At 38.3% G+C, this 27,190-nt stretch overlaps 1 protein-coding gene across 2 annotated transcripts in view; it reads right to left on the reverse strand.

Moving 5' to 3' along the window:
- The window catches only part of LOC101163172 (alpha-1,6-mannosylglycoprotein 6-beta-N-acetylglucosaminyltransferase B), a 91,866-nt gene that overhangs the window by 37,510 nt on the left and 27,166 nt on the right, over window positions 1-27,190 (reverse strand). For both annotated transcript variants that reach the window (XM_023957678.1, XM_023957679.1), the window contains exons 7-8: window positions 23,284-23,448; window positions 19,345-19,514 (exon numbers count right to left, since the gene is read on the reverse strand). In XM_023957678.1, the coding sequence (XP_023813446.1) occupies window positions 19,345-19,514; window positions 23,284-23,448 (335 nt within the window). The remainder of the gene's footprint in view (window positions 1-19,344; window positions 19,515-23,283; window positions 23,449-27,190) is intronic.

Here is a 27,190-nt window from a genome sequence, read left to right on the forward strand (position 1 = left end):
GTGTCAGTCTAGTGATGAGAGTAAAACTGTCATGTTTGCACTTTTTTTTTTAGTTTTAAGTGCATTATTCTGTTTCAAGTGCAAAATAATTTTTTGAGCAAACACATTTTTTTTTTTTTTTACTTTACGTTCAAAACAGTGAGTGTTGTGCTTGGAACTATGGCGCAAAAATCACCCCATGCTCCTACAGTCCAAAAACATGCTTCATGGTTAACTGGTGACTCTTAGGTGTAAATGTGAGTGTGTGGCGTACTGCTGGGATAGGCTCCTGCAAGGGATTAAGTAGGTTTGGAAGACAAATGGATGTTTCTGAGAAATATGTGATACCAGGGAATTAAAAAAAAAAGCTTGCAGTTACGTAAGAAAGTTCAAACAATAATGACAGACGTTGACTACATTACATTCACAACAGACCAGAACAGTGAGTTACTTGAAATCTGTGAGGACAGAGTAACAGTGCCACGTCTGCCACACCTCGTGCACTTTACTGAGGTGAAATATTACAAAGAATGAATAAAAGAACACTTCCAAGGAATTTAAAAAAGACATAAATGCTGATGAGGCTAGAGAAGGTTACAAAAACATTTCTACCGAGCCCAGACTCTTTCGATTCACTGTCTGTGAGAGAACCAAAGCAGGAAATTAAACATTGTTATTACTGGCCCCTCTTAGGAGTTCTCAAGAAAGATTGCATAAAAAAAAGCTTTGGGTTCTATAGTCTGCAGTCTTTGATGAGATAAATGGCTTTCTCTCAAACACTGTTAATAGATATACTATTCTTTTAAATTCTGAGCATGATCAGATGAGAAGAAGAAGCCTAAAAAAGCACAACTGTCATTTATAAGTGATGTCTAAGACCCACTTTGAATAAAACTATGTTTTTATTGTTTATAACATGTTTTTGTGTGTATGTGTGTGTGTGTGTGTGGGGGGGGGGGTCTGACGATGGAGAACATACGTAATGAAAATTGAGCTTAAAATTGCATTTTTTTTTTAATCAACTTGTCCTGTCCAACAACTGGGCAAACAGATGAAAGCTGAAGGCCTCTTGTGTTGGACATATTTTACTTTAACAACAGGGGTTATGAATCTTCTGACAATCCAGAGGTATGTCTGAATAAACCCCTTTTGTAATATGAGGCCAAACTTTATTCATTTTAATCAAAATCTTTTGTGTTGGACCGGACGGAAAAGGAAAGGAGGGAATAAGAGAGAGGGATGTTAGAGAGGGGGGATAAGAGGGTGATTATAGAAGGGGGGGGGGGGTAAAACCATGATAAAGCAACACTTTGCTGGATGTTTATCATTACGGTCAGGTTCAGATGTAATACAAATCTAGAAGGGGCGGGGCCTGTCCACACACTCAAATGTTACAAACATAGCTTAAAATTGCATTTCTGAACATTCTTTCGTAAAATCAGTCTGGATAAGGATCAAATGAAAAAATGTTGTTTAAAAAAGATCATATTTTTTACATACACGATTAGATCCATGTACGTTTTCGTGTTCCTCGTCTGAGCTGGCATCTGGCTCAAAACTGTACGTCTGGATACCTATAATATTGCTCGCCACTTTTGTTGCACAGCTAATGTTTGGATGTGGGTGTGAGGGGCTGTAACCTAGTGGGAGGGAGTGCAAACAGATCGGTTATGGGTGATAGGAAGTGGGGGCAGGGTTGCTCTATGCCAACAGTCCCGCCCACAACTCAAAGGCGAATTTCTAATGAACTACTGCTGCGCTGCAGAAAACAACACAGGTTTTTATTTAACTTTAGCTTAAAACAGCATAACCATAATAATAAAAAAAAAACTACTAGGAATGCTTTTAAAACAGATCAATAGATGATTGGAGTGGAACTTAAAAAGAAAAAGAAATATGAGAAAGTACTGAAAAGATACATTCAAGGTTTGTTGAAAGTATTTTTGGTGTTTTCAAACCATGATCTTTTTGTGAGTGCCTTACAGTTCACAACCTTACAGTTTTTCACTTACCACAGCCAAACATCCATGCAAACACACACAATAATAAAGGACTATCGATCTTCCGTTGGTTGGTGAACATGTCTAGGCTGAGCTGCAGCCCTTTGGAAACCATTACGCTGTCTGCTTTCCTATTAGCAGCTGGAATAATGAGCAAGAGTGTGAAAGGCAACGGGGCTTCAAGCACTAGTTTCATCAGTCAAAGAGTACACCCCCTGGGAATTCAGTGCTTCCTCCAAACAACAGAGATTTTTTTCCATAACATCCACCGTTTTCTATACAAAGCAGTCCACCTGAACTCATTAAAACTCTGTTAGTAAAGATCTTAAAATCTCTTTCAATATGAAAAATGTTAAAGCCCATTTTAAAGGAAAAAGAAATGCGAATAACTAATCATCAATATGCTGTGTACAAAAGGCAATAGAAAATCCCATATTCAACTCACGAGTGTATTAGCATAAATCATGCTGGCTAAATGTCTCACAGCTAGCCTCTCAGGTATTCATTAAAGAAAGGTAAACAATTACCACTGAATACAATTAAGAGTATAATACAATCATTAGAGAAGAAGCTGTGATGCTGGGGTGTGACAAAAGCACCATCCCTTCACAGTATGACATGCTCTATTTTTCTTTTTTTAAAAAGAAGAAGGTGATTGGAATGCAAAAGTTGCAGGTGGAAGGTAAAAAAAATGGCTTGGTTATTAAAGTCATTCTACGAAAATGTGACAATTTGTGTCCCTCTCTTACTAAGCTGTATTTAATATAATTGGTCATCAAGGTTTATTTTCAAACAGCTTAATATATACAATGAAATGAAAAATTTTAATACTTCTTTTCAAAAATAATGAAATTATTTGTTTTAATTAGAAATAATATTTGTTTTCCAACATACACAATCAATTTTGTCATGTCCCTCATGACCTAAATTAAAGTTTACATTCCAAACTACTATTATAAAAAGTCAATGATTTTTACATGAATCTAAAGTTTTATTGTTACTCTTTTGATAGCAATGCTTTTTATGTTTAATATTACTATAAGTTGTTATTTAAAGTAGTTTTAGTTTTGTCCCCGAGTAACGCCTCATCCCCGTAACACCACGTTTCAGGCTGCAAACATTAAGATATAAAACATTTTTTGTGAAGAACCATCAACAATTGGAACACAATCATGAAGTGGAATGAAATTTATTGGATATTTCAAACTTTATCAAATAAAGAACCGAAATAGCTGAAATGTATAGCTAAACTACAAGATGTTACGGTGGGGGTTGGGGGAAGCACCCAAGCACAGAGAGGAGGAGGCAGGAGTTCCAGGCGAACAAGGATTTTAACTTAAACAATCTAAAAACCAAAAACCACTGCAATGCAGGAAAAGTATAACTAAGAAACTCGAAACAGGGGAAACAGCTAACTTCACAAAACAGAGGAACAGCATAATTTGGACCAGTATAGGAGAAAGGGAAAGACAAGGCTTAAATACACATAGATAAGACGAGACACAGGTGAACACAATCAGGACGGATGGGGACCAAAAGTAAAACCACCATGTTCAAAAATCACCATATTCAAAAGTAAAAAGGAAATTTACTTCAACCACAACTAGAAATAAGGAAAATTTATAAAAACAAAATAATGCCTGAGATGGGAAAATATTATTTTTTTAAACTTAAACACATTCCCAATAACTTAGAACATATTAAAAAAGGAAATATTTTGGTAAAAAATGACAATCATGTCCAAATGGACACATTTTCATGGAATGAATGTTAATTAACATCCTGCTGTGTAAATCTAGATTGGTTTTACTTTAAAAAAAATAAGAAATATGTCCATACATCTTACTTCCTCAAAATTCTCTCATTTGTATATTTTTTTTCTGGTATACTTTCACATTCTTGATATTAAAGGTTTTTTCAGATGTTTTAACAGCAGATGCAACAAAAACTGTTGTCAACACTGTGACACTTTTCAGAGGGTAACTCCACAGCAAATAAAAAGGAAAGATGTTGGAAATAAAAGAAACACTACAAACAGCTAAAAATAAAAATAAAATGCTGCAAATGAAAAAAACACTTCACGTTCTTCCAAATAACTCTAAAAATAATAATAATACATTTTATTTCAAACACCTTTCAGGTCACCCAAGATCACTGTACAAGGTTAAAAAATAAAAGTAAAAAAAACCCAGAATAAAATATCAATAAGAATTTAACAGAGTAAAACATGAATAAACATAGAGATAAAACATCAATAAGACATAATAAAACAGGATAGAAAAAACAGGATAAAAAACAGAAAATAAAACTGGATAGAAAAACAGACAAAATGAAGTTGACTATTGTTACAAAAGCCTTAAATCATTGTTAGTATGATCATTAATGAAACAAACAACAACAACCACAGTAAACAACTGAAGTATTTAACGTACAGTTGTTTCCACTCTGGTGTATTTTTGTTCAAGTTCCTCAGTACCTGTTAGTTGTGTTTGCCTGGGGTAGACACTGCTCTGGGTGGGTCTGTGAGGTGGTGCATGGAACTGCGTTTTGCTGCATATTGGAGTAACGCTACAGAACCCCATTCTCCACTCGATGAGAGGTGGCGCTAACAATAACCCGGCATCTTTCAGGTTATATTCAAATAGGCCTAAATGGCCTAACCATACGACACATAAAAACATACACACAGTGACTTTGTCCACTAACATCTTCACTTACGTTCTCGTTTGTTTTCCAATTTATACTCCTGTTGTTTTTTTCTCCTTCTCAAGGTGGTGTATGTGCAAAAACAATCCCAGATAATTCACTTCTGTTGTGACTTTTTTATTTGCAATCTTTTTTTTAGCAGCGTCTCTTTTTATTTTTAACATCATTTCTTTTAATTTGCTGTTTCTTCATTGCATTTCAGTAGTTCTCCTTTTAAATTGCTGTCAATCAAACTGTCGCAAAGATGCTCGATTTGAATTAATGAGCTGTTGTGATGTCACAACGACCCAGTACCGCATGCATATTGCACAAACTCACTGATCTGCCCCGTCCAGCGTGCACAAGCTCAGGTGAGAGAGAAGAGAAGACGGCACATTCCTGCATTGCCCGCGTATATTTAAAATTAAACTGTAAGTTAAAGTCCTAAATGTGCTTTCCACATTTGTGTTCTCTCTCTGACGGAGCTTGAAGGTTTGCTGTCCCGCGTTAAGCAGAGAGGGTAAAAATAAAAACAAGCAGAAAATCAGGGGACCTTTTTTATTATTGCCTCAATGAAAATAAGAAAAATATCATGATATTCATGAGGTCTGAGCAGGCTCGTTCTTCATTCCGCTATGGGTCTGGCCACCAGCTCTCTTCCCAGGAGCCGGCATAGTGATCGCTCCAGCTCCATCTGCCTTTTGACAGACTATCCAGGGTAAACCTGCCTTCACCCAACAGTAGCCAGGACAGGTACTGTTAGGAGTTTTGGTTCAGATGGTTCAGACGGGTACCAAATCGCACCGCACTGCTGCCAGACCTTTGCCCTGCATCCATCGCTCAAATCGCACCGCTCAACCTCAGAATGCGTCTTTACCATTGACTTAACATCGAAACTGGCCGCAATCCTAATCTTAACCTGTCCTCAGACTACATGCCGCCAAGAAAGAAGTTAAGCACTGGCTGTACGTATTTGGAAAATTATGTGGGAGTTGTCACTTTATTTCTGGCATTTGATTTTATTAGCTGTGCAAATGAATTGAACCATTTTCACCAATTCTGAGAATGTCAGTCGGTGTCAACTGTGATCCCCTTGTGTCAAGCTCTTCACTCATGCAAGAAACAGCTTGCAGAAAGGGGGATCGAGGGCGGAGCTACTTCAGATAGACATGAATTATGGGTTTTTAAGATATTTAGGTTGTGGGATTTAGTTAAAAACATCATAATAATTTAAAAAACCCACTGGGAATGTTTTTTTTAATTTGTCATAAGGGGTCCAGTATGAATCATCAGATCTTACTTTTATTTTGTCAGTTCTGATTATATTATTTGATTAAATGTCATCTTTTGCTTTTGTTTTTCTTTTCTTTCCTACTAGTTAGTAACACGTTCTTGCAGTTTCATCTTACCTCTTTGGTATTTTGCATGATGTCAACACAATTTTCCCCTTGGTTATTGCGTCTTCTGTTTGTTGTTCAAGGAAGCCTTGTCAGTGTTCCATGGACCCCCTTTCCAAGTATGTTTATTTTATTCCTTGTATTTAGCTTTAGCTTTATCAGAGTAGTTATGACCAGAGAAAGGCGCAAAACCTGCTGAGCATCTGAATAAGGTGATCCTTTGAAGCAGTGGTCCCCAACCTTTGCTTGGTACCAGGCCACAGACAAAAAATGTATACTGTAAAAAAAAAGATTTCTATTTTGTTATTTTCTGATTCTGTATAAAGTTGTATTTTGGATACACCGGATGCTGTCAACCACACCCATCTATGACTTACTCTTGAAGCATGTTGTCGTTCACCTCTTCACATGCCCACTTTAATGCTACATCACATATGTGACTGTCAACGGCGATGGGGAGGCATCTGCAGAATCTTCAAGATCAGCTGGTGCTACCCAACTTTTTGAAAATCATTGGCGTGGTCATGAATACAGACGGTGGCAGTCAGGTGACAGTCAGTCAGGCGGGGATGGAATCGGGCAACAGCTGGACGGCCACAGGGGGATGGCGGCTGGATTGCTGGCTGGCAGTAACTCTGTCTACACAATTTGTAAATGTGCAGATGGTGGCCATCCATAACAAGTGCCACCGGCCGCCAGTCGCCCGGTAGCCCAGGGATATATAAAAAACGGCCCATTCTGCACCACTGGTCATTCACAACTCAGATTTTAAGCACACATTAAAATCTTGTCAACATTTACAAATATTTAGACAACATGCCTTGCAAGAAACCCAGCAGAGGCAAAGCCCCAGTGCCCAAGACAACAAAGGTCCAAGCGATCCAACCACAGCAGGAGTCTTCATCGGATAAAGAGTATCAACACATCAACGCAATCTCCCCTTTTATATACAGGTACCATAGTGGCCGGGATCGCCAGATTGATGTCCATTCATCGAAGGGCCCCCGGCCCATGTCAACAGCCTTTGCTGAGTGCCTGAGCTGCTACCGTACAATTTCTAACAATCTGTGCCCTTGACTCGTTATTGTCAATGGTATTTATCTGTCACACCATGACCCTTGTGCTATCCTATGGGGTCAATATGACCATTGACGTGTTATCCCTACCAGACAAAGGTGGATAAAGGTGGAGAGGATTTCATGTAATCCATGGAAACTAGGGAAGATCAAAAATCACTGAAGAAAAGAGTTCAGTGCATTATCTTGTGGGGTCTAGATGACCTCACTCCCAATGTCAAAGTGCCTAGGATAGCACCAGGGTTAAGAGTTGGACATGGCTGAAGTTAGCCTCCACGTTGACATTCACGGGAACACCCACATGACATATTTATGGGTCCTACACAGGGGTGAAATTAGATTTTTCCTTAGGCCGGTACTATAACAAATTAAGTCAACATAATTTATTTTTTTTCCAGTAAATGCAGATTAGGGGAGTAACGAATAAGTAATATATCGATTTAACCAGATAGATCTAAGGCAATTTGTTAATCGAAAGGCAAGTTGTTAATCAATTTAAACTGACATATACCATTATAAAGTCGTTTCAAAATGACATAAATCCATTTTTATTGATATTGAAAAACACAATTTTGAGGTTCAGTAGGTATATTTTATTATAACGTAAAAACGACTAAGTGCATCACAGCCGATAACACACATGCTATGGCAGCAAAAAACGATCAAGCCATTATTTCTTGTTAACTTTTTTGTACAAAAATTTTATTTACACTTGATTATCTTGCAAGAAATACAAGGAATCTGGAAAACTTCACCCGCACTGTTCAGTACCCAGGTATTTGTCTCTGTTTGAAGTCTTAGGTCAGTAAACCAGATCGTTCTAAATGACCCAAAATCAAAATTGAATCGGATCATCAATCAGAACTTATGATATGAATCGACTGGTTACCTGTTAGGAAACTTAAGCACATGTAAATCATAATAAATCAAGATTTATTTGTCCTGAAAGATAATCTTAGCCTGAAATGAGTTTTCACGGTTAAAATCACCTTGTATGAAAAAAATTTTTTAAAGTTACCTTTATTGAATTTTTTTCAAATTAGAAACAACTTCTATAAATTAAAAACTGTGTTTCATTTAATCTTCATCATCTATAAAATCCCTACACAGTTTACATTTTTTAAAGTATATTTCATGTAGTAGCAATTTATTATGACTTTTTTTTTGAAAAACGTTAAAAAATTAAACGCCAACTTTGTCCCTGTTTGAACCGGTTTGCGAAAATACTGTCTGACATTAAACTGGTCTGGAATCACTGCTTTAAAGAATAAAATAGCTTTACTGCTCATCAACTTCTGTTATGTAACTTAGGTTGGTGAAATGAATCAGTCACTGCTGTACTAATCAAAAGGGTTGTTTATACCTATGCTTTAAATAAATACCTGCTCAGACGTTTTTGGGTCAAGCAATCTATTTATATTGTTGCAAAGCACGCGCAGCTGGAACCTTGCTACTGGCTCGACTAAACACACCAACTTTACCCCCCATAGACCATAATACCTGTAAAATGCAGGAGTTAGGCTTAATGACATGCTGCAGATTCATTCCGTGACTCTGAAATGTGAGTGTGCATCCTTTTACTTACCAGTGCTTCAGGTGCATTTTTCATGAGCAACATTTCGCACTTGGAGTTTAGGCTGGAATTATGGGCTGTGCTGGTTTTCATAGTGTAATGCTGACATGCATTAATATGAGAGCAGATGTATTACAGTGACGGAGAGCAGAAAGTGCGGCTGCTCCTCGCAGATCCACTGAAGCCGCTGCTGCTCAGAGGCTTAATTGGATATATGTAAATCCAGAGAAACTTTAAGAGAAGAGTAACAGGATTAGAATGAATTAGGGAGCCTGTTTTGAGCAACTGGGTGAAAACTGATGAAATGCCACATATTATCCTCATTATTCTTAAGCCTTCCGAGGTAAACACAAAAGATTAAATTTTATCTAATAATCTTTATGAAAAAAGGTTGAAAATCAATTAAATTCTTGCCCTTAGTACTATCTTTATAGTGTTTTTCCCACTAATGGCTATTTGTCTTTGAGCTTCAACTGTATGTGACAAACTACAAATTGCATTTTTTTTAAAGTAAAGAAAATGTCTCCAAACATTGACAAGGTCTTCCATTTCCCAGTCTAAGGTGCATAGTCTCGACTTAAATAACAATGGAATTTTAAACCTTTTCTTGAAAGAGTGCCAACCATATCTTCTCCTTAACCAATTTGGCTCAGTGTTGGTGAGTCAGAGAATGCTGGGTAGTTTCATTATAGTTTGGTTGCCAAATGAGAGTCAATTTGGACAGATTTGAGAGGAAAATGAGGACCTAATGTTCTGGCTCCTCGACAGTCATACCAAAGCAATTAGACATAAAACAGACATTATACATTGATGATGGTTCACTACAGCTTTCACATAACATGCCTGTGGGAGCTTTAGGGTCCTGCACAGTGTCTTAGCTGTTCCTAGCACCGCGCTTTTCTGGACTGAGATGAGGTCTTTCCAGGGATCTGCTGCAGCCACTCCTCCAGTTTCGGGGTTACTGCCCCGAGGGCTCCAATTACCACGGGCACTACTGTCATCTTCACTTTCCATGCCTTTTCCACTTCTTCTCCGAGTCCCTGGTATTTCTTCAGTTTCTTGTGTCATCATCACTTGGTACTGCCATATTCTTAATTCATTTTTCTTTAGTCACCACTAAAATGTCTGGTTGGTTTGCCATTTCCCATTTTGAAATTGGTGTTCCCAGTCCATATTGTGCATACATGTTTCTGTGTTTTATTCCAGCCACTTTGTTGTGGCGCTCCATGTATGGTTTCCCTGCCAGCATCTGAAGGCCTGTTCACACCGGGACGAATTTCGCCGGCGATTTTCGCCGACGTTTAACGCCTCGTGACTAAACAAAGGGCACCAACGAGAGTGTGCACACCGACGCGAAAAAACGCCACGCGTTAAAGCGTCAAAAAAAAAACGCCTCGGGTTCGTTTTTTTTTTTCGACGCGTCGCGTCGAAATCTACTCGACCAATGAGAATGGCGCTTTTGCTCACGTGTCTGGAGCTTCTGAAGTTACAGTAAAACACAACTTGGGGGCGCTCAAACACAAAACTGCCTTGCTGAGCACACATACCAGTGAAGAAGATAGACGCCAAGTAGCGTCTACACAGCCGCGAAGCAATAATGACGGACATTCTAAAATATCCCCGAACCAAGCACCAGTTGGAGCTACTGGTGCTTGAAATATTCATGTTTTCTTTGTTTGGTTCTGACAAGCGTGTAAATACTTGCTCTCTTCTTCTGAGTGAAAAGCGACTTTAAGAAGCGTAAAGTTGCGCAGCGCCACCTTGTGTACAGGAGTATTTCTGTTTTACATTAAGCGCCATCTAATGTCAGGGAATGAAATTGCATGTTCACTCCACTCATCGTCAGCGAAAATCGCCTGGGTGTGAACACAAAAAACGTGGCGAAAAACGCTGGCGAATAACGCCTGGCGAATATTCGTCCCGGTGTGTACGGGCCTTTACACCCTGCAGTTATGTGCTGGGTTGTATCAGGCCCCTCTTTGCACGGCCTACATCTTGGGTCTTGTGAGGTGTGGTAGATCTGAGCCTCTATTGCTCTGGTGCTCAGGACTTGTTCCTGAGCTGCCAGGATGAGTGCTTCAGTGCTGTCCTGTAGGCCAGCCTTTTCTAGCCGTTGGTAGGACTTCTTGATATCAGCCACTTCAGATATGGTTGGGTGATATGATGAGGAACTTTTGTGTCTTAACATCCGTGATCTGTATCTCTTCCTTTGACCATCTTATTATTCCTGCAGGGTACGTGATGACTGGCAGTGTGTAACTGTTTATTGCCTAGGTCTTGTTTTTGCAATTCAGCTGGCTTCTCAGGACTTGCCTTACTTGTGGGTTGCAGCTTTCCTTGTTGCCTGCTCCAGGTTGCCATTTGGCTTTGGAATTTCAAGGTAATTGTAACTGTACTCATTGTCTGTTATTGTTCCTTCTGGGAATGAGACCTCTTCTGTGTGGACTACCTTGCCTCTATTTGTCAACATCCAATTACAATTCTTGAACCCAAATGACATCCCAATGTCAGTACTGTAGCTCCTGGTGGTATGGATCCGAGTCAATGTCGCGCTTGCTCTTATCGTATAGCTTGATGTCATCCTCAGAGGAGGTGACTGATGGTGGCCCGATTTCTGAGTCAGTATCCATAGCCAGTCTTGTTGATTATTTGGCTGAGGGGGTTCAGACCTATGCAGAACAGCAGTGGAGACAGAGTGTCACCTTGTTATGTCCCACATTTGATGGACACTTGTGCAAGTGGCTTGCATTGGCTTCAAGGGTGGTTTTCCACAACTTCATTGAGTTTACTATGAAGGCTCTTAGAGTCATGTTGATGTTGTACAGCTCCAAGCATTCAGTGATCCACGTGTTTGACATGAGCTTCCATGTTGGAGAAAGTTAGATTATTGGCCGGTAGTTCGATGGTACTACCCCCTTTGAGGGATCACTCCATATCAGAATCTTTTGCACTTCCTTTAGTCATTGGGGGTGAGTGCCATCTTTTAGCAGCTGGTTCATTTGTGCTGCCAAGAGAAAAGAGTGCAGTGGGTTTCTTAAGCCAGTTTGGGTGTATAATGTCAGTGCCTGGTGCTGTCAAGTTCTTCATACCTGAGGCTCTTTCTTGGATGTCTGCCAAATACAGTTACCTGTTTCTTGGTTTTGTAAAATAACATTGTATAGCAGAAGACATTTGAACACTCACAAAGTCAATATGATTTCAACCCAAAAGTGGAATCCAAGTATTGTCAAACATCCTCGGCTAAGGAGAGTGTGAGGGAACGTTTAGTTTAGTTCAGTTTAGTTAATAATTTATCGGGACAGCGTGCAAATACATTAAGCTTAAAATGCAAAGATGCTTGCACCAGATTGTAGCTTGTTAGCTAAATTCTATCTGTAGTCCCTCTACAAAAAAATACATTATGGCTAAACATTATAAACACATTTAACAAAGGAAACAGTCTCAGAAAGAAATTCTCAAAAGAGAGAATAAAGGCATGTGGGTTGCATAAATTTACACCACTTGACAACCAACACTGCACACAATTTCTCTGTTTCACAGCTGGTCACCAGAACCATGGCAACTTAACAGTTTAGGGGAAGAGAGACTACAGAGACAAATGAGAAAAATAGACAACCCAGTAAATCTTCTTTGCTTCCAAACACAAGGGCCCAGACATCCACTGGGGAGGGACATAAAAGTTTATTATAACTGGGAGTTAGGACTTTACTGCAGGTTGCAGGACAGCAGGAGAGGAACTCACACAGAATGAGAGGAGTGACATGGCTGGGAGGAGAACCTGTCTGGCAAAAGGGTCTGTCACTCTAATGGCCCACTTGAGACAGGAAAATCACAGGTGGAGGGGAAAAACTCTGCTTTTTCTGTGGCTCAAAGTTCACATGTAAACAGTTCATGAAATTATATCAGGAAAAGCATCAGTGGCGAAGTCAAGTGCTAATTCTTACCTCTTTAATGGAAAAACACATTAAATTTCAAACCACGTTTAAGCGGCTAGAAAACTAGACTGTGTTTTTCATTTACCAAAAAAACAAATGGCTCAGAAAAAACAACTTAAATTCCAATAAATAAATAAATAACAGCCTTAAAGACACACTAAACTGCTTCACTATAATATAAAAACATCAGTATTTAGTCAATATTCTACTCTTATATAAAAGACAAATCCCCATGATTTCATCTGACTGATGGCTTACTCTGGCTATTTTTAACAATGCGTGTTTTTTTTGCTTTTCATCTTCAACCGGTGAAGCATCAGTCAGAAAGCTGCAGGCTGGTAGTGCATCAGCGCTTCTGGGGAAGTTTTGGATTTTGAAATGGCTTTTGGTTAGAGCTTAAAAGAAAGAGATTGCTTTTGATTTTCACATTTCTTGCCTTACCTTACCAAAAGTCTCAATTTCTACTTGGTTTATCACTTTCACTGTTTAGGATAGGTGAATTCTTAACTAATTCTATTGGTCGCTCGTCACATGACAGATCTTTATACTAAGAAATAAAAATGTGGTGGTAATTTATACTGTATTCTGCACTCAGCAGGACAACAAGATGTCAAAAATATATCAGATGGATGATGTCACAGAGAGATTCAATGTTAGAAAGTAGTTGAGAGTTACATGTATAGATTATATAGAATTAAAAATATATTATTTAAAAGTGTTTATTCCCAAATTTCTCCTCTCTGCTTTTAGAGATTTCTCTTTGACACCATTCAGCCGCTTTATTTTTCCCCCCTCCTGCGGTTCCTCGCTCCTGAGGTGTGTGATGTCATGCTCGATTGCAAGCTAATTACCTGCGGAGCACTTGGAGAAGATGAGAGGAGATCTTGAAGCAGAAGTGACAGCTGTCTTTGACCCTGAGCAGTGAGCTCTACCCCTTGCTGTGCTCATGCCAGCATCAGCCAGGTGACAGAAAAGTTGTGAAATGGAGCTTCAGTCTCCCTTTCCTTGTTCCAAGCAGACTGCTCTTCTTTCTTTTCTTTTCATTATACTTCTACATGGCTCTTCTTTCTGCTTTTCTCATACCAGAGTAAAATAATTGTGCTAGAAGTGTGATCAGATGTTTATTTCATCAGATTTTCTGATACCTTGCTTAGTTGATCTTGCAAATAATGATTTGTAATCAAGATAAATAATTTTTTATGTAGTTCCAGTAGTTCCAGGGGCGGAGCTACAGGGGAACAAGGGGGGCTACTTTGCCCCCCAAGTTTTGAGTCATATTAGTTTCATTATTGACAAATATTAAGAAATGAGCTACACAAGATTTTTTAAGTATTTAAACATTATTAAAAGCAGTATTTGTAAATGAAATCTTGAGCCTCTGAAATTGTCCCTTTCAGTAGTAGGGGTGTTGACGTCCAACAAGCTTATTCCTGATTGGCGACAATAGTTAACCTAGAAACGTTGACTCCGACCACTCCGACCAGCCACTGCCTTCTGGCTCCAACATGGCGATGGCCCTATCGCTGAAAGTGGCGACTGAATTGGTTTCATTCTGCAGGAGTCAAAGCTAAGGCCTTTTCTGTATGTGATGTCACACCTGCTCTGTCCAGTTCTCTATGTACAGTCAACGGTTTGTAGAAAAGTTTTTAGACTACAATGCAACACAATTTTTACCAAACATATTTCAATCTCCCCTTAATTCGAGGTTGTTGTTTTTTTTTTTTTAAAGACACACCGTCAAGTGTAGTCTTTACCATTACTGTCAGGTGTAGATTTTAGTCAAAAAGGCAGGGCTTGTAGAGTAAAAGGGGGGTATAGCGTAAGTCTACAACCACCTTTGTATTTTTGTCAACCTTTGACTTCGGGAAGAGGCCACCATCTTGAATTTAAAAAATACAAGCTCATTTAATATCAGAAACAAACGTAAACTTGTCGCTGGGATTTTTATCGATCATCTTGTAGCTTTTTAGGCATCAACGGCAAGCTACTATGGAAAAAATGTGGAATGTTGATCCACATTGATCTGTGGATCAATGATCTGCATTGAATTCCCCCACCACAGTGGCGGAATTCAAAACAGTTAATATCAATTGGGAAGGTGCACAAAATAGAAATATGCAAAAAAGAATAATAATAATGAGCAAGGAGACAATAAGGGGTTAAAACTTTAAACAAGTACAAACAAACATAGGAATAAATTATACAGATTGATCGTCAGGGTTAGATAGATTGGTTGAAAAGAAGCTGCAGTAAGCTATTTCTACGGTGAAAGAAATCTCACTATAAGCACCACGTGTACAAAACAGACATATCTGAGCAGAATGGTAAACAGAAAAGCAGCAAAACAGACTTAAACAAAGCCACCTCAGAGAATAAGCATTGCCAATCAGAGGCAATTATGTGATGCCAAGCAACAGCTTGACTCCTGCAGTAACTATATTCCCAGCGTTGCTTGGATGTCAATCAAAAGGAACCCTGAGCATATCAACCGCCTTCCCTGTATAAGAACCACAGCAGGTCACTCAGTGAAACCCTTTCTAAAGCCTGGACGTAAGAGAGAAGGTTGGGGAATGTAAATAGATGCAAGCCTGAGGGAATCTGTGGGAGCACAACCCACATAATGATGTGTCGATTTCAAAGTGTGTGGGAGATAGGGAGAAGTATTCTTGGTTTTGCTGATTTAAAGATACAAGGATGTATTCAGAATGATGGGCACAAAAAGACTTAATATTACTTTTGAAATTAATATTAATGGTGGTCCCAGGCTTGTTAGAAGCCTATGTTTTGATAATGATAACCAGGAAGACCTACTTATTACCAGAAATATACTTCATAAGAAAATTGGCGAGAAAACAGCAATAAATATAACAAACACATTGTGTAGGACAAGCAAATTACAAATTTAACAAATGAGATTCTTAAAGAATAGGGAATTATCAACCCATATTTTACTATACCTAGTGCTTACTGTTTAGGGTCACGGGGTTACTGGAGCTTATCCAGCTTCTGTAGGGTGAAGGTGGTGTAAATACTGGACAGTTAACTAACCCTTCACAAGTCAATTTAAACAATTGTTTATTTTTCTCTCTGTCTTCTGCTAATCCAGAATTGCCTTCACACAAAAGTCTTTTTTCAAAATGTTGACAACCCTAAAGCTACATTCACACTGCTCCCTGCGCACGTTCAAGCGCACGTTCAAGCGACCACGTTCAATGAAAAGACTGTGTTGACGTACGTCTCGACTCATGCTGTGAGCTGTGACCAGCAAGCTGGCTCGCCAAAGCTTCAATGTAATTTTATGCCATAAATTCAGCGTCGGAGAACCTTCTGACATGGTGGACTCCTTTTTTTCCATTATATTATCCCATAACTCTCAGCATTTTGTTTTTAAAATTAGCAAAATATGTGGCAGGAGTGAGCCGTGAGCCGCGCCCAACTCACAGACTATGGCTCGCAGCTGAAGAGCTGTCACTCATTGGGTGATCCCTCCCCGAAGCAGGATCCGCTGTCCAAGCCCGGGAAGTTTAAACTAAGTCAAAAGATTTTATTTAAGCCTATGTTCAAAAAAAGGGTTGGAGTGTAGTTAAAGACAATACAAAGCGTTAAGAGTACTAGTCTTCCATTTCTCTTAACTTTTTTATAATGGATGTTATTTATGCTTCACAAAATGCTCCACATCTTTCATCTTTGAGCACGGCTCCGGTAAACAGACAACTTTGGTGTTTTTTCTCTTTAATTTATGCCTTTATTTGTCGTAAATGTATGACTTCTTTCTTGTAAATTTAAAGTCTTAATTAAAAATTAAAACCATTTGGAAACTGGAACTAACAAAAATAGACCATTCATTGAATGGTCTTCTTGTTTGGTGCAGAAAATAGACAATAGACAAATTCTGACATGATTAGAATGCTGTATTTGGTGGAGGGATATATTTACCTCATAGAAAACTGCTTCACACACAAAAACACCTTTCTGTAATATCCTATTCAACATTCTACAACAAAAGCAGTTTTTGTAAATACGACATCATTTAATAGGTCCCACTTCTGCCACCACTGTACACCCCAACACCCTAATGAACCATTTTAAAATGCACTGTTGTAAGGGGTTTTGTGATTTATTCTTCCCCATGTTATGAGTGGGAAAAAAGCTACGTGAAGAGTCTAGGTGAGACAAAAGAAGAACATTCTAACAGCCAGATTGTTGTCCCTTAAGCTGATGCAGTGATGTAGGGATGCTGTCTGTAACAACACATTGATGCAACAGTGAGACACCTCCTTCCGGTCTGAACGAATTAGGAGAAAAAGTGGTGATTTATAATACTACCTTGTAGTGAAAATAGTTTTTAAGATAATTTTCCAACCTTTCCAGAGGAGAAAAACTGCAGCTCAGTACATCATGACGACAATTAGTCGGAGTAGATAATGGTATGGCAGGTAGAAGCACCCTTACTCCAGTTTCACCACCACACTGATCTCCCTTGGCAATTGTTATCAAAGTAGATCCTTCTTCACAGCAAAACATTTTTGGTCAAAGTGGGCTATTCCGACTTATCAAGGCTGTTTTTTCTCAACAAAATATAATCAAATGCTAAATAACAGGGCCATTTTACATTTATCAGTATTACTAATGTTAACAGTAAAAATTATAGATTGGAACCAATTTCACATCCTTTCTCTTGGATATAACAAAGTTAAAACAGCTTTAGTGTTCAGAACTGTTTTCATTATCATCTGGTTTCCCTTAACTTTTGAAGCTAACGTTTATCTTCATCCTCTGTAAAATATCTGCAGCTGGTTTAAACTTTACTTGTACACTAAATATTGGTGATTTTAAATGTGACTGACAGAAATGCAATTTAGATTTTCCTTTAACCCATAAGTTTTAATGTAGAAACTTCAGCCTCGTCCAACTCTTAATCCAAAAATAAAAAAAAGACAACTACGTTCTAGTTTTCTGAATATAATCAATTAACATACTGGTAATTTTACCGTTTGAACAACTTTATCAGTAGCATCATGGTGATATTAGACAGTTGGTTACATAATAGTATGCATTTTTATTATGGTCTGTGGGAGTAAACGATAAATCCATATTTGGAGTAAAGACTCCTGGTTTTTGTCTGTTAAATCCAAATTTGTTTTATTTTGAAGTCAAAGTTTCTTGTGTTTCCTCACTGGATCCTTTCTGCAAAAAGAAACTTTTCAAATACATTCATTTTTAAGAAACTATGCTAGCTTGGAGGTTTTAATTTAGTGGTTGGCGCAGTTGGTCAACTTAGTGACTTGACAGGAATGAGTCGAATGTGGTAGGGATAATTAAGTAGTTTTCCAAAACAAAACTCTCTTCAGCATCGAATTATAAACAAAACAAAAAAAAGCAGGTTGTGTTATTTTCCTCTGTGATCCGGTACCAACTGTCTCACAAACTGGTACTGGTCATTTCGGGCCCCTGTTCAAAAATATTTCAGTGTGGAACAACTTTCCTAAAGAGGCTTTGCCTTAAATTTGTCTTTTACTTTCACTCTAAAACTTTCACAACTATTTTTTTTTTTTTGGGGGGGGGGGGGGGGTTCCCCTGTTTGTTTTAGTAAAGTCCTCTTTGCTTGACATAGATACACAGTGTGAAAGCAAGACAAAAAGAGAAAAATATCTAACCTTGTAGGAGAACAGAATCATAAAGAAAGGTGAAAGGTAATCCTCAGTGGCAAAGACAACAGAGCATCTTCCTGACTCCACATCACATAAGATACTTGCAAGGTTGCAACCATTTTTCTCAAGCAAACACTAAACAGCAGATGAAATATATAAAAAAGTCCTTCAGTGCCCAATAGAAAGGTGATTGTTTCATTATTTTGGATCAGTTTTTGAAGGTTCATGTATTTTATTTTAAGTCTGGTAAGTCCTGGAGTTTCTTAAATTGTGTATTAAACATAGTTACATTAAAAGAAGCATTTTTTTATTTTATTTTTTATAATTTCCCATAGGGGATGGTATATTCCAGGAAAGCGCTTTGAATTCAATTTGCAAAATTACAGAACATGAAGATGCTCATGACTTTAAATCATCCTAAACAGTTTTGGACATATCTGTGTTAGGAAGCACTTAGTAAAAAAAAAATCCCTGATTTAAAAAAAAGCGCTGAGCAGAATCTGAACAACCATGTTCAGCATTTGGCATGGTGTTGCCACGACTCTGACAAGGCACACACACACACGTGCCCAAGGCCCTTGTGTTTATAGTGAAGAGTGACAAGCCCATTTTCCAGCAGGATTCAGAGAGCGGCAAGAGGACAGGATGTGCAGAAGCTAAAAAGGGGCCCTCAGGCTAAAACAGCACGAAAAAAATAACAGACACACTTACGGCCACGTGTGTGTGTGGGGCCAAGAACGATGGAAAAAACCTTCCAATGAACCTTTCTTTTTCTTCTTCTTGTTTTTTCATTATTATTTTGTCTGTATCTAACTGAGTGTATGTGTGTTGAATTAACTATGCAAATGATTGTTTGTCTCTGCTCTGTGTTCCACAGACTAAGGAAGTTCCTACCAAGAATAAAAGTAACACTGATTTGATTTGATTTGATTTCTTAAATCAATTTTAATCGTAGTCTTAGGAGCTGATCCCACTTATTTTGATGGAAAAATGGCTTAAACAGATCTGAAAAAATACTAGGGTTGGAGAAATAAAGATTGGAGCTTACCCATGCAGCTCCTTCAGAGAAACTGAGATCTTGACGTTATGTCCAAGAACGTGTAGAGCTGTGACAATGTCGGCCCACTGCACCATCTCACCTAAAGGACCTCCCTTCAGGACTTTGGGACTGAACACGTCTCCAGACTCCTCTGTCAAAAAGCCGATATGGACTAGAATCTGAATGCAAAAAAAAAAAAAAAAAATCTGTCAAGGCAGAAGAGAAGTGGATTGAAACCCACCTTTGAGTACGATTAGTTCCTTTAACAGCAGTAATTTCCCACGTTTATCCGTTTGATCATAGGTGATAGTTTCTCCAGGAAACATTTCTATTATTTTTCGAATGAGCATATTATAAAGACAGATTGACACACACAACTTCAAAGCACAATACTTAATCAACCATGGATTGTGCTGAAGCAGAAAATAAATATAACCTGTAAAGGAATCGTCTGTATTCAAATAAAATTGATTTGATTGCTGACGAGGAGGGTTTTAATTCCCAGGCTACTTCACACTTGATCAAATTCGACTTTTTAACAGATGGTGTTTTTAATAAAGCAATTTTTCAAACATTTTTATTAATATTAACAAAATGATTCAGTCTGTGTTGAAAAAAAAAACGGAATAATAAAACAACTCATGAACAAAATTAGAGAAAAAATTAAAAATGGTGCAAAAAAAATCAGTCCCACAGAGAATTTCTTTTCTAATTTCTAAACCAATTAACAGAATAATGTGATATCAGACAAAAAGACTAAACATGTTTTACTGACATGAAGTGACTTCATTATGAAACACTTTTTATTCGATCTACTAGCACATTTATTGTCCTCATGGCTGTGATGGATGATCCTTGAAAATCTTCTTCCAAAAGATGATAGCAAATTTTAAAGTGGACTACACTGAAAAATTTATAGAGTGGTGTTCTGACAGCCAGTGGAGCTCATCTGAAGTTCCTCAACAGCAGCTCTGGACATGCAGACCGTGGTCTTAAGGCTCCTGAGAAACATGGATCGATAAGATACCTGCAGGAAGGTAAAAACATCCTTTATTTGAATGAACAATACAGCCATTCTTCGTGGTCTAAAGGTGGGTCCATCAAAAGCTCAGCAGAAATACAAAGTTGACCGAGGCTGATTTACAAAGGAAGAATGTAACTATAGACTATGAAGCTACTCTGAGTTTTTTTTAAAGGGGCGTTCAAGGGCAACCAGAACAGAGAAGCATGAACACATCACCTTGATTTTAGCTTCATTACAATTTTTAAAATTCATGTTAAGATTATTTTATTTGCTTTTAAATCTAATGATATCACTCTGAGATGTTAGAGGCTCCCTTTTCTCATGGGCTGACTGATCAGCTGCTTTTAAAAGCCCCCCAGATGCAGCGTGAGCTCAGAGGTGATGGGGCTTTCGCTCTAAAACTATAGACCCATTTCAAAGAAAATTGTGTTTTTAACATATATTTCCGATAATGGAGGGCATATATCAAAGGGAAATTAGGACTCCAAAATCCTTCAATCCTTCAAAATTAGACCTTTTAGAGCAGGTTTCACAGTTAAGGGTCCATCACATTTTAGGTATAACCCCTGAAATGGAGTACTTTTAGTGGGAATAAGTGCCAGCAGAAAAATATGATAATCCATGAGGAAATTAACTATGCTAAAACATCAACAAATGCCATAAATGTATATGTTCAAATTTTGTATCAAAGTAATACACAGAACACTGGAAGTTAGCATCTGCTTTTTCTGCCTCCAAAAAACTCTTGGCTCATGTAACCCTTGTGCTATCCTAGGCACTTTAACATTGGGAGTTGGGTCATTACATGAAATCTTTCCACCTTTATCCACCTTTATCATGGTAGGGAGAACATGTCAAAGTAAGGGTGGGGTCATCTAAGATAGCACAAGGGTTAACCCTTGTGCTATCTTAGATGATAATGTAATGTAATCTAACGTAATGTAATGTAATGTAATGTAAAAAGGCAGGAATTTTTCACCTATGGAGTCAAGTAAAATGTTACACACGATACACCTTTTCAATGGTACTTTTTGGTTTCCCCTTTAGTTATTGGTAAAGAAAAAGGTGCAATTATTTAAAAAAAAATAAACGATCTGTATAAAGACTACTTCCAAGCAACAGCGATCTTTATATTTAACCATGGCTAAAAAAAATTAGTGGTGGCAGTTTTTCCTGTAAAACCAGAACATGACCATCACTTTCCTAATGACTCATAGCTTCCCCACGTTTTATAAGCTGAAAGAAAAAGTAGGGCTGAATGCAGTTTTTCTCTGGGAAACCATAAAAGCCTCGATCAAAATAAGAACAGCAAACGTAAATAAGAGCAGGAACGAAAGGGAGGCTAGGGAGAGCCATTCTGCAAAACACCTCTTCACACAAATCACTCCATTTCTGCTTCCTTAACAGCACTCGGCATTTTGAACAATGGAGGCCAGGCCTGTGGGGTCAGGCTAATGGACAGTAACCATTGCTGTCAAACACACCATTACAGCAAACAAAGCTGTGTACAGCAGTAGGGGGAAAAAAAGTGGGCATTTGGGGGAAAACGTTATCAACGGAGCAAATTTGAATTCAATCAACTGAAACTGCTTTTTTTGCAACAAAAAAAAACTGTTAACAATAATTTATTTAACTATTCTAATAATTTTTTGATCTACAGTCCCAATTAACTGAGTAAAAACAATTACTAAATATTTTTTCTTTAGTGCGGACGACACCAAAGGATGATTTTTGTGGGGTTAATTCTCTTAAAGTTAGAGAATCTTGTTAAGGTTTTACATGACGGAAAGATCACAGCCAGTCATTTTTATCAGACATAATCCACCAGGCAAAGCTTTTTTTTTTGCCACCTGCAGGAAATGTCCCTCTAAATGTCAGCGGTGAGAGTGCACCATAGCAAATAAATGTCTGCAAACTTTCCTCCCTGTCATTATCTGCAATTGCCTCTAACTCAGCTTGCAATGATTCACATCAGGCTGCTAAAGATAAGAAATATTAGTCCAACAAAATGTCACGGCTCTTTTGATAGTTTTGTATCCTGACTTTAAGGTATCAAAGGTTTGTACGTAGTTTTGAATACATGATATTTTACTATTTTATTTGATTTTTTCCTTAAAGACTCATTTTATAAACTGCATAAGAAAACAGAAATAAAACCATGTATTGGGACTTTTTAAGCAATGAGCTTATTGGCCATGACACGTTGGTCATCCCCAGCTGTGGTTCCCAACCTTTTCAGATCACAGAGCGCTTTATTGTCAGACAATATTTTCGCAGACTGGCTTGTTGGAGGCTAAAGTTGGCAGTTTTATTTTTTAGCCTACAGTTTCCCTCAACATTTGAGGGTAAAGTTTATCTTTATCCTCTGTAAAATATCTGCAACTTTATTTGTACTCTAGATTTTGTGTTGGAACCATTAAAATGTGAATTAAATTATCCCTTAACCAAAAAATGTAAGAGTGGAAGCTAAAAAAGTCAGACGCCAACTTCTGCCCTGTCTGACTTTCGAGGTGCTTCAGATAAATAAATAGTGAAAAAAGGTCACTAAAACTGTTTTGTTTTCTAAATATAATCATAAATATGAATCCACCGTTTGAGCAACTTTATTAGCAGCATCCTTGTAACCTTAGACAGTTGCTTGCTGAATGTTTTCCCGAAATCCCGTACGACACGCCTACATCATCTAGTTGAAGCGTTTGCTGCGACCCGTCAAGGTAGCAAGATGAAAGTGCATGAACAGTTTGGTCTACGGGCTCACAGAGAGGTCAATGGCTTTGACACGTCCTGCAGCCCCTTGCATGCCCCCGCACAGGCTTGCCCATTTTACGCCTGCAGGCGCCTGTATCTCCTATTAAGGGCACTTGCGACTAAGGCCTACTATGAGCAGATATAGGAAGACGTGTGCAAAAGCTCCTCATATTCACTTTTTTTTTGTCCCTCCAGCGGTTGCGCAGCTTTTCATCCAGCCGTCGAGCTGCAGAAACCCACTGCGCTGCCAGTCTGCGGATGCGTCTCTTCATGAAGCTCAGGGACTCCTTCCCGGTGCCGACCTGCTCCAGAAGGGCGCCGATGTCAGACTGGAAAACAGCCTGGAGTGCACAAAGAAGTCCACATGATCACTCAATATAGACAGCTTCCACCGTAATTTAGTCATTAAATAACTAACTAGACAATGTGGTTTCATTGTGGTTATGGAATGTTTTTATAGGATAATTTAATTAGGAGATGTTCTTCCCAGTGTGGCTTGTGATGAAACCATAAGTAGGCTTGCTGAGATTCCTTAATGTTGAAAATGTTCCAATCAAATGAAACTGGGATTTCATAAACATATAATTTATTATGTAAATTCCAAGACAGAACCTTCATGAAAAAGAGCCACTATTTGACAATAACCTTTAACTGTCCTGTTAAAAGGTCCCAGCGATGACCTTTAGCTACTAAGGCATTCAATTCCGACAGAGGGTTGGCTTTTCATGATCACATGCACTCATCAAGGTTTCTTTTGCTGGAAGCAGCAGAGCAGCCTCAGAGAATCTCTGCATTGAAGATTTTCTTCTTCCTCCACAGAGCAGCTTCCATATGGCCGGGGAGTACAAGTTTGGACTTATCACATCAAAGGGACAGACTTCTGAAGCTCATCTTCATGTTTTCAATCTTCATAGACAGACTTCAGTCTTGCTTTGATGTAAGGCTGTTTGAGTAACAGAATTTTTCCTGGGCAATGGCTTCCGCCATGACGAAGAGCCTTCATGACATTTTCCTGTAGAACATTATGTCCAGAAGAGGAAGCCATGTAAGAAAAAAGCTGTCTGCATTATTTGCTCTCATTACGATGCTTCTTTTTGTTTTTTTGAACCAATTATAATAAATTATGTGTTTCGGCGAGTCACATTTTAACAGCAACTACCTTCTGCCTAAACTCCAAATCGATTTTCATACAAATTTTGTAAACAAAACATTTTGTACATGTACCAAATGAAATCCTCAACATTCAATAAAATTTCAGAGTAAAAATTCCATGAGTGCCAGTGTTTTAGTCAAATGTCAAACGTTGCATTGCTGTGTCTCCTGATAGGGAAAAGTCAACTAACATACTATTAAACTGTATTTTAGACAAAAAGCACGGGGGCCCTGAAGTGCATATCACACTGACGAATCACTAAACGCAAAAACATATTAAAGACCACAATGATAGCAAAAAGTAAAAACAAATGACAAAACAGCATTACATTTAAGAAATAAAAAAAGAAAAGTTTCAGAAAACAAAAGTGAAATTTTATAAAACAAGACAAAAGAAGAAAACTGAAGAGGTATTTACTACGTGACACTGCTAATAGGATGATGACGTTTGATTTTTGACGTTTGACTTTCTTCAGCTGCGTCTTCAATTTCTGCATACTAATAAAAGTTTGATGATTAGTATGTTAGTATGGAGGATAACCAGTATCGTTTCCTGCCAAATAACTTTTGGTTGAAATGATGGACAAACTTCATCATCCACTCAGCAATGTCCCATAGTATCTACTTTTTCCAGTTTCTGTAAAAAAGAAAAAAAGCATTTCGGAAAACAAAAGTAATTTCCAGAAATCAAAATGAAATCTTAAAAAACTGAAATAAAAAAAGAAACCTGATTATCCTTTAAAGTTAAAGTCTCAATATCTGTCACACACCTAGGTGTGCGAAATTTGTTCTCCACATTTGACTCCGCATTTGTGTCTGCGGTGAGCTGCGATGGGCTGCAGACACAATCCTTGAGCGTCAGGCATTGGGTCCCATTTTTAAACCCACGACCTCCCAGTTACACGGCGGACACTCTAACCACAAGGCCACTGAGCTGGTTTACCTACCGCCTACATCAAAACACATTCCACCACCCTACACAGAATGAATACCTTTAAAGAAATTTGTTGACACAGACGCATCAATGACGAAAAAAAAGGTAAATGGCGTATACTTATATAGCCCTTTAATACCTGGCTAGAAGGTCTTCATGGTCACATTCACAAACACATAGACATACTGAGGATGATTGTAAGATAGTTACATTAAGTTAAAAATTTGGTCTATCTAGTATGGCAAGCAAAAGGAATCATAAACCCCCTTGACTGTATAAAACAGGGGTTCTCAAAGATTTTGTTGCAGAGGGCCAAATTAGGAACTCGACATCAGACTGGGGACCAATTTTGGTGGGCAAAAAATGGATAAACAGAAAAAGTTGTTTTTAAAAACTTTAATGACCAAGTGTCATTCGTACAGTTAACAAGGTCCTCCAGATGTTTTCCCAGTTGCGGTCGGTGGTTGCTGCCCGCAGATCTTCTACTCGTCTAGTAATTGTATCATTTGATAGAATTATTTCTTCAAATGTTTTCTTTTGCTCTAGACAAACAATGTCATCTCCTTTCAGCATAAATTCTTTTTACAAACTCCCTGTCACTTAAAAGCTTCCTACGCTGGAGCATTTCCAACAACATATCTAGCTTCTGTCACAGCTTCACTGGATTTAGCCATTTTTGTAAACATCTGGTGTGCTGCATAGCCTCGTTGTAGTTGTTGGAGCTTGTTGTTGCGCTCCTCACCGGTAAATTTGTCCTAGTTTTTATGATTTGTAACATAGCGACAGTTTATTTTGAATTCTGGATTGCATTTACCTGCTTGCACATCAGGCACATGACTTTATCTAGCCCATGAGGTACGACAAAACTAAGCATTTGACCACTTAGCTTGAAAGCGCCTTTTCTCCTCACCAACACAATGTTTTTTCTTAAAGGAACCTGCTCTAGCTCTCATTTATTGAGGGCCACAAAGAAATCTTCCCGCCATTGGCCCACATGCCGCACTTTGAGAACCCCCGGTGACCAGTAATTGCTGAAGCAGGGCTAACTGTAAAACAAGCAGAGCAGTAGCTCACGGGTGACACGGTTCAGATTTGTCTATCTTGTATGGCAACCCAAAAAGATCATAAGGTGTCAAGAGAATCCACATAAAAAACAGCCATCAAAAAACACAGTTTTTTAAGTCATTTGTCCTGTTTTATGAGTTTTTTTTTTTTTTTTTTTGCTTGCCATACTCACTTTTCTTTAAACCTCTCACACAGGGACACCTGGTTTGCAGAGCTACCCCAAAAACCTTATCAGTGGGACTATAGGTAAAAATAAAGACAAAAAGAAAAAAAAATTCTTATAAAAACATTAAATCATAAATGTTGATCTCTAAGTACATTACATCTAATTCAGAAAAAAAATTATATACATATTTAGACTGAAAGGAAAACCAATTGAGACATCCCACATCTGTTCATAACATCTGGGTTTAGCTTTTTAGTCATGATGATTAAAAGTGTAAGGCGTACAGACAAGCTGTCAAACTGAATTTTCTCTTGTACCTTTGGGTACAACGTTTCTGAATATTTGCCTGAGGGGATTTTAAATTTGTCTCATCATATGCTCACACAGTACATCTTTACTTCGCTCAGTGTAATCAATGTCTGAGTTAACACTTTTTAAGTGATAGTGGATCATGGAGTAAAGACAGAGACAAAAAATACTCCCAAATGAAAGCTGCAGATCTGTCAAACCCATTAATTTATTTAAATTCCACTCAAAGACAAATATCAATGCCATCGCTATACTGAGGACAAGAAGTGCAGATTTATTATTGGTCCCAGGAGCAATTTATGTTAGGAGAGCTAAACGTGAAGTATCAAAGGGGAAGCCTCGGGATTAGACAAAAACGGCTGGCAATTAGAGCAGAAGGCAGAACGGCAGGGGAAACTCCTGGCCTTTAGTACCAGCTTCATGGCTGTGGGGGGATAACTGGAGCGAGGAAGCAAAG

This window comes from Oryzias latipes, chromosome 8 (assembly GCF_002234675.1).
Source record: "Oryzias latipes chromosome 8, ASM223467v1".
Classification (NCBI taxonomy): domain Eukaryota; kingdom Metazoa; phylum Chordata; class Actinopteri; order Beloniformes; family Adrianichthyidae; genus Oryzias; species Oryzias latipes.